This window comes from Anopheles coustani, chromosome X, assembly GCF_943734705.1.
Source record: "Anopheles coustani chromosome X, idAnoCousDA_361_x.2, whole genome shotgun sequence".
Taxonomy (NCBI): Eukaryota; Metazoa; Arthropoda; class Insecta; order Diptera; family Culicidae; genus Anopheles; species Anopheles coustani.
The window spans coordinates 17,901,180-17,915,290 of record NC_071290.1 but is presented as its reverse complement, the minus strand read 5'-3'; the positions used below and the strand labels follow the sequence as shown (position 1 = coordinate 17,915,290).

At 40.1% G+C, this 14,111-nt stretch overlaps 1 protein-coding gene and 1 pseudogene across 3 annotated transcripts; one reads left to right on the top strand and one right to left on the bottom strand.

Annotated features, from left to right (window-relative positions):
• The first annotated feature begins 427 nt into the window (after positions 1-427).
• Positions 428-5,749, top strand: LOC131269384 (uncharacterized; annotated as a pseudogene).
• Positions 5,750-9,166: 3,417 nt separating this feature from the next.
• On the bottom strand, positions 9,167-11,733 carry LOC131269269 (uncharacterized). Of its 3 annotated transcripts, none has more exons than XR_009178998.1 (3): positions 10,228-10,451; positions 10,112-10,151; positions 9,167-9,241 (listed from the first exon to the last, which is right to left on the bottom strand). XR_009178998.1 is itself a non-coding variant. In XM_058271618.1 (3 exons), exon 1 carries the CDS (start codon positions 11,658-11,660, stop codon positions 11,070-11,072), a length of 591 nt encoding a protein of 196 aa, XP_058127601.1. In that variant the 5' UTR covers positions 11,661-11,733; the 3' UTR covers positions 9,167-9,241; positions 10,662-10,725; positions 10,818-11,069. The 3 variants fall into 3 exon arrangements, 2 of the variants coding, with proteins under 2 accessions (XP_058127601.1, XP_058127600.1); XM_058271618.1 differs by lacking the exons at positions 10,112-10,151; positions 10,228-10,451 and adding exons at positions 10,662-10,725; positions 10,818-11,733; XM_058271617.1 differs by lacking the exons at positions 9,167-9,241; positions 10,112-10,151; positions 10,228-10,451 and adding exons at positions 10,589-10,725; positions 10,818-11,733.
• Positions 11,734-14,111: the final 2,378 nt, after the last annotated feature.

Sequence of the window (14,111 nt, the reverse complement as noted above, 5' to 3'; positions counted from 1 at the left end):
GGGGAAAGATATGAGAAGTTTAGAAATTTTATGCCGGGATCTACAAGAATGAATCAATCCATAGCTTCTTCGAAAGGATTCATGAGGTTTACGAAGCAATCCGGATATTATTACAAATGGATACAGCATATGCCCTTGCCCCCTGGACCGCACTTATTAGCACTATATGCAGATCAAGCAATAATGGCATTATGTAAAGGTCTAGATGCAACATTTTTTAATAACTTCCTTTTGAATAACGATAAGCCAAAGAGCTTGGCAGATGCGTTCCAAAGGTGCTGCATGTATGAAGCTCACTGCATTATACCTAACCAGGCCTCGCACAGCCACAGTAACCAAAACAACATGGTACCACCCCAGCAGTACTAACGAAATAATTTTCACAAAGGACAATCAGGACAAGGTCGTTTTCCCCAAAACAGAAACAATGGGTATAATATGTATCCACAGACGGGAAATTTTTCAAATCAAAGATATGTTTTTCCTACAAATAACTTGGCTCAAAATTATTATACGCAGCCTTATAATAACACAAATCATGGAAATTAAAATCCTTCCCGAAATCTACAATACCCAGAACCAATGGAGGTGGATCCATCCTTAAGAACAAATTTTACAAATCAACCGGATCAGAAAAGATAAAGGCCTGCTTCTTCACAGCAAATATCAGCTTATCTGAAAGATTTAGGTTCTAATACAGGTCCACCAGCAAGGCCCGAAGCTGACTATAATCAGAAATATCAGCCACAACGGTCCAATATGCAGCCACCAAGGGACGAAGCGTATACCCAGGGATATGCAGAAACGAATTTTTTAGACCATTCCGCAAATTGGTAAAACCATTCCTCCCATACATCATTTTGCGGACAGTGTCGGAAGAATTTCCATTTTTAATAGATAGTGGATCAAACATACATTTAATATCATTTTTGAAATGAAAATGAAACATGTTAGATAATGAATGTGGCTTTGTAGAACGGTAATGTTGCCATGCCATCGATGATGCGTTGTTGCCATTATAGAGCGCAACTTGTCAGATGCAACCTGCTACTTGTTATTGTTTTGATGGGACTTTGGAATAACAAGCCGGAAAATGCTGTAAAAAGCCGGAAAATGCTGTAAGCCTGGAAAAACGAACGTTGTTGCAGATGCCTTAAGTCGAGCAGTATATTCAATGACTGCTACGCAACATTCTGCAGAAGAGAGCGATACCTTTTACATTCCTTCAACAGAGGCTCCTTTGAATGCCTTTAGACACCAAGTCATTTTAAAAGAAGGACAAGATAATGTAGAAAATTCTCACCCATTCCCAAATTTTAAACTGGTATCAGTAAAAATACAAAACACAGATGAACGAAATATACTAAAACTATTAAAAGACCATTTTAATCCATCGAAGTGGAACGGATTTTTCACTTCAGAATCCTTAATGAGTAAGATACAGGAAGTATACAAGAAAAACTTCAGCCAACAAATATTTTGAAAATACGTTTCACTCAAAGAAAACTAGAGGATGTAGAATCTAGTACCAGACAGATGGATATTATAAACAATGAACATAATAAAGCCCATCGCGGATTGGAGGAAAACAAAGCTAAAATTTTAAGAAAATAAAGTAAAGTGAAACAATTTATAAAGAACTGTCGCTTATGTAATGAATGTAAAAATGACAGAAACCCTTTAAAACAACCAATTTAAAAAACCCCATTACCCAAGGAACCTTTAGAAATAATGCACATAGACATTCTTTTCTTAGAGAATCACTACTTCCTCACGTGCATAGATAAATTTTCAAAGTATGCACAGGCAAGGAAAATAGAATCTAGAGCCACAGTGGATATCATTCCCGCTTTGAAAGACATGATAATGAAAATAAAAACACCCAAGATGTTGGTAATGGACGGCGAAAAGTCATTTAATTCTGGGGAAATGACAAATCTGTTAAACATTTACAATTTAGAATCTTATGTAACAGCAACAGGCAGAAGTGAGATGAATGGCATTGTTGAGCGATTCCATTCAACCCTTTTGGAAATTTATCGGATCACAAACTCCGAGAATCCAAGCATTACTACGATCGAAATCATGGAGCTAGCGTTATTCAAATAAGAAGTTTAAAATTATAACACCAACAAATAATAATCCCAAAATATTAGAAAAAGATTTAGAGAATATTAAGATATAACAAGAAAAAGATGTAAGATATTACAAAAGGGATAAAACAGAATCTATTGTACCAGACCAGGCGATGGCTTATATGAAAACGAAACGAAGATTAAAACATGCCAAACCGTATAAAAAAATGGATATTGATAAGATAAATAGAACCACAGTTACAACAAAGCAAGGAAGTAGAGTACATAAGAATGACATTAAAATTAAAAAGGCTTAATTATTTTTTCGCAGGATCCTGCCTAGTGCTCCTGTTTAGTTCCCTAATTGAAACACAATTCACAACGATTATCGAAGAAGAATTTACGAACGCGTACGAAATGTTGAAAAACACATTCCCTATACGAAGAACTAAAAGATGGGAAACGCTAGGTACGGTATGGAAATTTATAGCAGGTACACCTGCTGCGCTTTACAGGGCAGGCATGACCAACAAGGTCGTTACGCCAAGAAGAAGACACCTGCTGCGATTGATTTAAGATTAATAAATTCTTCCATAAATGAGCTCATAAACAATAACAATGTACATGTTGTGAAAACAACGGTCCGATAGGCAAGTTTAAATTGAACCGGTTGGAGCCGTCAACAGAAAGCAGTAGTAGTGGTGAGAAGCTGCGTCCGCTAGCTGGTCAAAGACCGTAGGGTCCATCCAAGAAAGACCAGAAAGAAAATTGACGACCAGCTGACGGGCGCGGCTGATAAAATGATAAAAGAGGCTCCATCCGGGACAATGGCTTTTTCGTTCAAAATAAATGGTAGAAGGAACACGTAAATTTTAGCGTTTGGGACTCTAGAACAAAAATAAAGAATACCACTGCTTAAAAAACGTGTTTTGGAGAAGGAAGAAGGAGAAAGAAAAAGAGTTGACCGAAAACCTGTTGCAGGACGCAACATTCTAAAATTTACGTTTAAAAAGACAGGAATTCGTTCGACAACGCTGGACGCGTGGGCGCTGCAGGACGCGGCAACCGGTCGAACGGAAAAATAAGGAGAGTGTGCATTGTTCAGTGCTGTGAAGTGTGAAAGTGTGGCTGTTGGACACAGTTAAGGCTGAGTGAATAAAAGTTCAACTGCGAGTGCAGGACGCACAAAGCAGCAGTGAACCAACATTCAGTGGCACACAGGAGCACTTTGCAGTGAAAAAATGGCTGTAGGACACAGCTAAAGTGAAGCGAATGCTGCGCGAAAATAGTTTCAACTGCCAGCGCTGGACGCGCAAAACAGTGCACGAAACATTCGGCAGCGAAGCCTCACCATTGTGCAGTGCAAAACGGCTGTTGGACACAGCTGATCTCAAGAAAGACAAATCAATGTGTTATGAGGTATGCTTAGTGAGTGGACGGGCGACGAGTACGGTGGATGGTGTGGAGGGCGACGAGTGCAGCCGATGCTTGGACGACAAGAGCCATCAGGGAGGACCAGAATCCAGCGGCTTTCGGTGCTCTCGACGACACAGCACTAAACAGAAATGAACCATGTTCGGTTGCAAATGCGGTTGCGCCATCGGATTACGCAAACAAATCCTCCTTCCAAGGCGAGATAAGACAATTTTGCCGCCTGGGCGGTAGCGGTGGAACGATCGTTGGACAAGATTCATCCCCCGGTGTCACTACGAAGACGAAGCCAGAGAGGGTGTGTGTGTATGTTTATCGCTTTGAACATGCGTTTTTTTTTGTTAACTTGTTTTATACAGTGTCCAGTGACCCTAAATCGCGACTTGCCGTAAAACCGCACGCAATCATCTTTGGTACAGATTACATCAGTACGTATTTTGCATGAGGAACGTAACTGATACGTCAGAAGGATATATTAATTTGCAGGGTAGTGAAGGTTAAGCCACAGATTACAGCCAGGAGGAAGAGTGATTAGGTCAGAAACAAACATTGACAAGTGCTGCGAATACATGTGCGGCTGCCCAACGGGAGAACATTAACTGGACCAACGGTGAGGGTAGTCAGGTTGCCCATCGGACCAACAAGGAGCGCTTGACGAAGCCAAGCACTGGGGGGACTGTTGTGAAAACAACGGTCCGATAGGCAAGTTTAAATTGAACCGGTTGGAGCCGTCAACAGAAAGCAGTAGTAGTGGTGAGAAGCTGCGTCCGCTAGCTGGTCAAGGACCGTAGGGTCCATCCAAGAAAGAGACGACCAGCTGACGGGCGCGGCTGATAAAATGATAAAAGGGGCTCCAGCCGGGACAATGGCTTTTTCAGTCAAAATAAGTGGAAAAAGGAACACATAAATTTTAGCGTTTGGGACTCTAGAACAAAAATAAAGAATACCACTGCTTAAAAAACGTGTTTTGAAAAAGAAAGAAGGAGAAAGAAAAAGAGTTGACCGAAAACCTGTTGCAGGACGCAACAGCACAAGTTAAAATTAATAGGGACCTCTCACAGCAGCTCACGGATACCTTAGATCGTATTCGAGTCAAGTTGAGAATCACGAGAGATACCTCAATAGATTTTTTTTCTCTAAATATTCTATTAAATTTGAAAATCCTGTCCGAAAATTAAGTTTAATTACAGACAGCATTGTCTTAGCGAAGTTGGGAGTAACAATCCCTCGTATTTTGAATAGAAAAGAAATGGATATGATTGTAAGAAACGTGCGAAAACAGAATCTAACTATTCATACTACAACCGAGGCGCTTTCATTTATAAACACGAAGATGGTGACGGATAATAACGAAATTTTGTTCATAATTAGCAGTCCGAAGCTAAGGATCGAATCATAAAAAAAAAAATCAAGTGTATGCGGTTACGAATAGAGATAAGAAAATACAGGTTCCACACTCCCTCTACCTATCCTCCGATAAGAAAGCATTCGTGGTAACAACATTGGAAAAAATGATCTATAAGATGGAAGACCTAGAGGAAGACAACTCGTCATGTGTTCCCAAAATCATTTAAGGCGGGAATCCAGCATGTAATTTCTTCGTTGATACCGCCGAAAAAGAGTTTATCAACTTAGATGCTACACACATTATAATCAATTCGGCCGTTGATTTCATACTGGACTCCACATGTGTAATTGAAAGGAGGAACCTTACTGGATCATTTCTCGTACGGAGTTCCCGGGATCGCCATTGAGCTTGCCAATCTACGGCGTACACATCGAGCCACAGAAGATGTTAAACCTGAGCCTAGAACATCTTCACTCCCTACATCTCGAGCTAGGCAGCGAGATGAGGCAGATACGGCTGGAGACAGACAGCATCACATGGACGGCATGGTCGCTTCCAAGCCTAATAGGTACGCTACTTCTGTGCATCATCGTCATGTCAGTATGCTACTTGATTTGAATTCGGAACAACAAGAAAACCGAATTGATCGCCAACACTCATCAAGTACATCCAACATCTCTAGTGTCCAGCGAATCCAAGAGTTCATCTTACCAGCCGCTGACAATGATGGAACTTTTTCGGAGCCTCAAATTTTAGAGAGGGCAAGTTATTGGACGGCTACCTCCCACCATCGCCATCCTTCACCGACTACCCAACACGGCTCCAGACGCACGGTTTATTCCACCACAGGCTACAGGACGGCTACCCGTCACCGTCGCCATCCTCCACCGGCTAGGCGACATGGCTCCAGACGCTCGGGTTATTCCAGCACGGGATGGTTATCGTCGCCATTCTTCACCGTCGAAATCCTGCACCGTCCAGGCGACACGGCTCCAGACACTCGGGTATTAGAATATCCTGCCTACAAGAATACCTGAGATGCATCCGGCACCCAGGACACATAGCAGTGTACCTGAAGATGAATCCTTCCCTTTCCCTCGTTACTCCGTTCCTGATAGAATGTAACTTATAAATAGGACATAAATTGTAAGCGACATCACTCTCAGTACACCAGTCGAATAATAAACGTCGTAAAGACACAGAACTCTAAGAACCTGATTTCAACCCCGAAATCCAGAATCGTTAACTCGGCTTTGCGGATGAAAATGAGCGGAAACCAAAGGTGTCTTATTTGACATCTGTCAAGCTGTTGCATACTGAGCAAAATGAATGAATTTTCCTCTTCATTACTTTTCCAAATTTTCGCTCCTCATAAAAAACAAGGTTATCAGAATTCAAAAATCCTACTTACCGAAAGCCGCCAAAAGATTGCATGAAGTGTGCTAACAGAGCTAAAAGAAACAAATTAAACTTTTGTAAATTTTAAGCAATGTTATACAGAAATTAGAATAAAGTTAAATTACGAGGGCTGACAATAAAGTAAGGTCTCCAACGCTCCAACTTCGCCGGATCACGCGCTAGGCGAAATCTGGCAACACCGCCGTGTTCCTTGGTTCCCCCACTACCACTTTGCTGCTGGGTGAGGCTTCCCCGACCGCTCAGTCTTGGCTGAGCAGCCGTCAACGATGGAGGTACCCCTCGCGTCAGCGTCCATGTGCGAATTGCGTTCTGTAATACGTTCTTTGAGTGCGAAAAAGGTGACACCTATTGAAATCCATCGTCAACTAGTTGAAGTTTACGGGGAAAAGTGTATGGACATAAAAAAACGTGCGTAAGTGGAGCCGCGAGTTCAATTCCGGGCGCACTAATGTTGAAAGTGACGCGGAGGTTCAGAAAGAGGTCAACACCTGGCTGCGCGAGGCGGACGGAGAGTGGTATTCTGCCGGCATAGACAAGTTCATCGTGCGGATGCGCAAGGTGTTGGAAAAAAATGGCGATTATGTAGAAAAGTAGCCAAGACCTTAGCCTTTCCTACGGTGTATCGCTTTTTGTAAATAAATGTCATTTTCTATGAAAAAAACAATTGGAGACCTTACTTTATTGTCAGCCCTCATGATTGAAGTGTTGCAAAAAGCATCTTATTCGTGGATTAAACAGAACTGCCTCGTATCCATTCTGCTTGTACAATAATCAACAATTGCATCATTGTCTACTTTTTTAAACCCCTTCCTTAAGCTTAACACTTTGTTGATTGGAGACGAAGATCTTCGTCTGTATTTGACTGCACAATTTTGACGGGCAGACGAACATATCCGTGCACACCGATGCACGGCTTGCTTAACACTAGAACTACCTTACCAGCCATTTTGACTGGTCAGGTACTTTTCAATCAAATTTATTTCTTAAGACTGAACAATTCTACCAATTGTTAATGCATAACTTTCACGCATCCAATGGAATGTTCATGTTTATGTATTCAAACATAAAATTTTCTTTTTAATATTGAAAATAATTTGCGCTAAGGTTTCAAGCGTAAAAATCGCGGTAGCTCTAGTGTAAATAGAACATTTGTTTTATTTGTTCGATACGTCGTTACCATTTCGATTGTTCGTTCGTAACCGATTAATATCGGCCTTATTTTTCTTTGGAATGCTCGTGTAATTGCTCGTTACCATTGCTAGTTGCTATGCTCGTGAACGTACTCGCGGCGAACCTCGGTGAGAGCAGCTAGTTTTAGGTAAAAAGCGCAAGTTATCCAAGTGTTACAACGGAGAAAAATAAAAAAGAATGTATTACATCATACTCATACACATTTTATTTCTATACTTACCATACACTCACTAAAATGATCAAACGGTCATTTCTGTTTTGAAACAGAATGGACAATGCATCTGTTTTCAAAGAAACGTGAACAATGCAGATAGACATCCTGTCCATTCGTTTCTCAAGTACACATACTTTGAGGAACGAAAAAATTAGGTTGTACTAATATGATTCAACAAGACATAAACCAATCTTCTCTCTTGTTACCAATCTCAAAGCTTCAAATCGTGTACAAAGCAATCACAGTAACCACAATCAACTTTCGTAGCTAGCGGCAATAGTAAATGAACTATGTTTTTCCACTCAATTATCTTGTAATCCAGTTACAAAAGCACACACACGTGTTAGAATGCACGGAACTATTAGTATAAGCTTGTTTTCAATAATGCCAAATAGTGTGCGCCATTTCCCGTGACAAACTTAATTCACACACCGTTCTTCACTATCACTTTTCCTGGAAGTTACACTTGCACGGCTTTGCGGATGAAAATGAACGGAAACCAAAGGTGACATTTGACATCTGGCAAGCTGTCGCTCAGTTATTTTAAATAATAATAAATACACACAGTCTGTATATATATGAGAACGAAAAGCCAATGGGCAAAATAACTAAGTGATGCCTCATTGTTTTGCTCGGTTTAAGCACAATTGTAGGAGTGTTGGCGTGCCTTAAAGTGAAACGCCAGTTAGAAGAAACAATCGCGCGGAATAAAATGTATGCTACTACCTATATGAAAAAGTACACGAACTGATGCAGAGGTGCATACCAAAATTTGCGGAATGATTCATAAGTGCATAGCCGGTTACGGATTGGAAGAATCGTCAAAAATTACAAAATTATAGCGTGTTCAAAAGGGCGGTCAAAAAGATCACAAAGATGCATTCGGGCAACATTTAAGAGCAAATTAAGTTCAAGTAAAACGACAAAAAAGTCGTTGCACTGCTGAATTTGGAAAAAATCAATGCAACTTTCATCAGCTCTAACAATTGGCGATACTATACAATTGCAATTCAAAGCAAATCAAGCAACGGGATATTAAACTAGATCATAATTTTGGATAAATCCAGATGGCGGTCTCGAATAAGTTGACAATGATGAAAAATTTCCTATGTCTCAGGAAATAAAAGCGAATTAAGTGCATCATTGTTATAATAGCAACTTGAACAGGCGTTAAATACATGTTAACATCATACGAGTAATGTTCGACAAAACCATAGTCAAATGTTTATCAGCGTATCAAAGATTGATAAAAAAATATGAAAAACAAATCCCACTCACCGTTTGTTTTCGCGATATTTGTTTTCATCGCTACATGCGATATTTGTTTTGTTCATCCATGAACCTAAACATAACTGCATCACACTGACGGAAAATAAACACTTGTCCACGTTATACAGTTATATAATCTAGAAAATAGAAATTCCTAACCTTTATTAAGATATACTAATATACAATATGACTGTATAATACTTACATCACATTTCAGCACTGAAATACCTTAAAATAAGGTAGGACAAAATAAACTGCCCAGAGAAACAAAACGTAGAAAATCCATATGAAAACCTATAAGCAAAAGTAAGATCACTAGACCAATATCACATCAAACCAATTAAAAACCAGAAGCTGAAACAGAAAAAAAAACAAGTTTTGTTTGTATTTGTATTTAGAAGGCGATTTAAAAAAGGGAATAGGCGGATATGAACCATCAATTAGTTCGATCCTTTTACTGTAACAACCCTTTTTAGTAAGTAAGTCTGTGCTTGATCTAGATTTCAGATAAACTAATTATTCTACATCTTATAGCTGAGTAATACTGCAGCTTAGCAACTTATTCACAAATCACGGTTAAAAAACTCTGAAACAAAGACAAACAATTGAAATGATGAAACCTTAAGACAAATGAAACCAAAATTTATCATAGTTTTATTTAGGAAGTTTTATCACAGCTGATACAAAGCAAAAACTGGTTAATTAGGCTTCAGAAAAAGAAATCAGACGGGCAAACATGGTGTACATGAAATACTTTTCTTTTGATATTATCAAAACTTTTTAACTTTTCTGCGGATATTATGCGCGTCGCATGGAAGTGAAACTAGGAAAACAAATCGCTCATAAAATATGACATTGTAACGAATCAGGCAAGTCACTTATCTAAGCACTTCAATGACAATTCAAACTTGCAAACTTAATCTCGGAAGCAGCAGAGTGCAACCATGCATTTTCTCTACAAGCTCTACGAATTGACCGTACAAAGTAATAATTTTCATTGACTTGATTACCCGCAGCTTTCCGATGCTTATACAATGATTAAAATTTACATACTGCTTTGAAAAGCACACTGACCATAATGAATGAATTTTCACTCTTCATTACTTTTCCAAATTTTCGCTTCTTATAAAAACAAGGTTATCAGAATTCAAAAATCCTACTTACCGAAAGCCGCCAAAAGATTGTCTGAAGTGTGCTAACAGAGCTAAAAGAAACAAATTAAACTTTTGTAAATTCTAAGCAATGTTATACAAAAATAAGAATAAAGTTAAATTACTTACTTCATTCCCTTTGATTTTCGCTGCTGCTACATGATTCAAGTGTTGCAAAAAGCATCAAGCCGTTCTATAATCGCGTAATACTTATGAAGTTCTTAATAGTTATTTCATTTAACATCCTTACTAACGAACCTTCACGGGGTTCATAAGATTTGAAAAAAGAAAGATGGAAGATTCTTGCAAAAATTAAATTTGTAATCAAATTTGGAGCAAATATTAAATTCTATGTAAATGAATCAAATTTAAAGTTTAACGATAAACATTTGAAACAAAGAAAATTATGTCATTAAAATGCTTTACGATTTCTGCGTTTAACGTTTAATGATTGAAATGATTTTCATACGAAATAGTTCAGATTCTTCATCACATCATCTATGTCACTAAAATGCTTTATGTTTTCTGCGTTTAACGATTAATGATAGAAATGATTTTCATACGAAATAGTTCAGATTCTTCATCCAAGTACACCTTTGCTTTAACCTTCATAAAGAAATCCAGTATCTAAAAAAAACAGATAAGAACGAAAAATTATTCCATAAAGTATACCTTCAGGTTAAAGAATCTGAATGAGAATGAGAAGAATCACTACTTACTTTCTATATGATATTCCGAACAGAAAAGCTTCCTTGTGAGCCCTGAGGTGTATCGGCGCTTGGGGCACGATTTGTCAAGCTGGGAGAAGAGTCCCAGGTCTATCAAAAAGAATTGATTTTCACAGTCCGCAGTTAGCTTGACCGCCCGGATCCAGGCGCCTTCGAAGTTTACCAAACATCCATAGTTATGTTCGGGCTCTCCTAAGTATTCGTTCCGATTAAACTGATCCGTTGCCTCGAGCATGATCGTTTTCACTGCCATGGGGTTGTCATGGAAAGCACTTTGGCGCCCAAAAGACACTGTGACTCGACGTAACGCAACTCCACCGTTTTAACACCCGATGTGGGACCGTCCTCCACAAGCATTAACTCAAACTGGTGCGCCTCGACCAGCTCGTTGAGGAAATGTTTCACAACCTTTGTAAACGGCGCTCCTTCACGAAGGGCAACGGCATGCGTTAGGCAGTTGGCATACTTCACAGAAGCGTCGCGAATTTCCTTCATCTTGCGCCAAGGGAGGGTTACCAAGTTTCCAAAATCAGGGAACACCACGGTACCATTGCATCCCTCGACCTTCGTGACGACGGCACGATAGAAATAACCGTCAAACGGAACGAACACAATGTCACCCTCTTGCGGTGGTTGCAGCAGTTCCTCATCTATCTCATCCGCATGCTTCATGCAACGCGTTATGCAACTCAGGAACGGATCATCATTCCCACCGTACACCTCTTGAATGTGCAGCCATTTCTTCGAAACGGACGAAATGGCCACCTTGCTGCCAACCGGCGGGAAAGGATCGAACGCAATGGTCCGCTTCGTCGTCGCTGCCTTCTTTTGCATTCTCTTCAATAGCGTCGAGGATGGTTGATGCGGAGAAGCATTGGATGCTTGTGTAGGATTGGGCCCCTGGTTCTGCTCTCGCTGTTGTTGTTGTTGTTGCACCGCTTTCTTTGTATTCTCCGGCACGGCAGCACGATTCGACGTTTTTTCCGGAGGATTTGGAGCTTGCGGTTTGTTCTGTAGCTCTTCCAAATCTTGTTTTGCTTTTTGGAGTTGCTCTTGCTGCGGCTGCTGCTTTACTTGTGGCTCGTTTTCGATATTTTTTTGCGGTACGCGTATCTCAGTCGTCGGGTTTTTCTTGGGACCATTCGACACGGCCACATTAGCAGCTCCATCGGAGTACAAACTTGGGTGCGGTCGATGTTTTATTAACAAGGGTCTGGCAATGAGAAACATTACAACATATTTTTAAAAAGTTTCCAATGTCCATAGAATCCCACACAACTAAGAAAATTGTAATTGTCACGAATGGAAACAAGGTAGGGTTGACACTGCTGACATTCGTCAACAAGCCGGCGCAAACTACGGTGTAGTTACACCGATTACACCGATTAAGGATTACGCCTACCCAAGGTAGGAGTATAAAAGCGGGAGAATTGTAAAGGAAGGCTCCATTCAAGTTGCAAATCGATTGCCAAATAAAGCACTAAATTTGTGGCGCATCCACAAGCGACCAAAATTTACTTTCGCGTAAAACGATTTGCAACAGTAACAATTATTTCCTGAATGCAAACGATGTGTGAAAGTGGGGAATTCAGCTAGCAAACCACAGTTTAGTTGTGTCGGGTTTTTGGTGTTCTTGGAGATTAGGCTTTCCTACTTCACTACCCAAACCTCCATTTGCGTGACTTCGAACTGGGTTATTATTCACTTTAAACATTCAAGTTCACATTTTAAGAGAAATACACATAAATCGGAAATTAGATTGGAAGGTGGTTTCCATTACTTACGCCATACAGATTTTGCGATGTTTGGCAAAATCAGCATCGCGGCATTGTTGGCTGCAGTACGAAGCAAAACAAATGCCGCACATGAAACCCGCATCAATCTTACGGCATTTCACGCATCCGTCCAGCAAATCTTCCCTCATGGTGCTATCTCGCGACACGGGATCTGACGATTTTGAGCTGGATTTTGATTTCTAGCATGAATAAAAAACAAAGTACAAAATAAGCAAGACTACTATAGTTTCAATTCTTCGGAAATACAAACCTGCTCACTCGACAAGGTGCGGACACTTCGTTTATGAAAGGGCCAGTTGTCCATTGGTTCTATAGAAACAACGCTTGGATCATCCGCCAATGCCCTCTTCGCATTCTTGGCAGAACTGTGAATTCCGTGTAAATCTTTTGTAGTATCAACAAAGTAAGGTTAGCCGCATCGATCAACGATCTTACCTCGCTTTCTTGTATTTCACGTTCACAACGTCAGGGGCGTAGGGTGCAACGAAAACCTGGTACGTTGGTCCGAATGTTTGCAGCAACGAACGAGCATCTTTCCCATTGTCTAACGTAAAACTGTTATTAGTCGTGGTAAATTTGAAGCACGTGGGATCAGACATAGTTGAAAACGATTTTTGGCAACACAATAAGCTTCGAGTTCCAGATTCCAAATGGCGCTGAAATGCCGAATGACAGATGAACTAGTGTTGGCAGAATCGGGACTCGGAAGATTCGAAGATTCGATCCCTAGACGAATTTCAAAGACTCGAATCCCGTTTGGCGGAAACTCAAGATTCGAATCCCATCTGACCGTCCGTCCACACGGCGCTGCGACAATTCTGCGACCGGGGTTTCTGCGACCGATTTTTGCTCACCGGAAGTGTCAAAGTAATCAAAAGTAGCCCAAGTCGGCCATCTTGCATGTCAAAAGTGTCGCAGAAACTCCCGCCGGCATTGGGTCGCAGCGTTGGACAATCTGGCCAACGTTTTCGTCGCAGCTTTCTGCGACATTACAAAAAGACCGTTGTTCGTATGTAAAAATGGTCATTGTCGTGGTTTGTTCGACGAGAAGGAGTTTTGATATAGTAAATAAATATACTGGCGTACTAATTCATGTAATGTAAATAATAATTTTAATGTAAATGCATATAGCATATTTTTGTTATTCTAGAAAGTCAACAGCATTAAAGTAAAAACAAGTAACGCCGGTTTGTTCGACGAGAAGAAGTTTTAATATAGTAAATAAATATACTGACGAATTAATTCATGTTTTTAATCCGTTTTTTAATTCAACTATTGTATTAAAATTTATAAATGTAAATAATAACTTAAGTGTAAATGCGCCCTATGGCATATTTTGGGGAATCATTACATGGGTAAGCATTCCAGAAAGTCAAAAACATTAATGTAAAAACAAGCATACATTTACAATTGTATGTTGTAACAATTGTTGCGTTGTTGCAAGTTTTGGGTACTCAACTCGATGCCTCGCGATAGGGTAGTTAGCCAC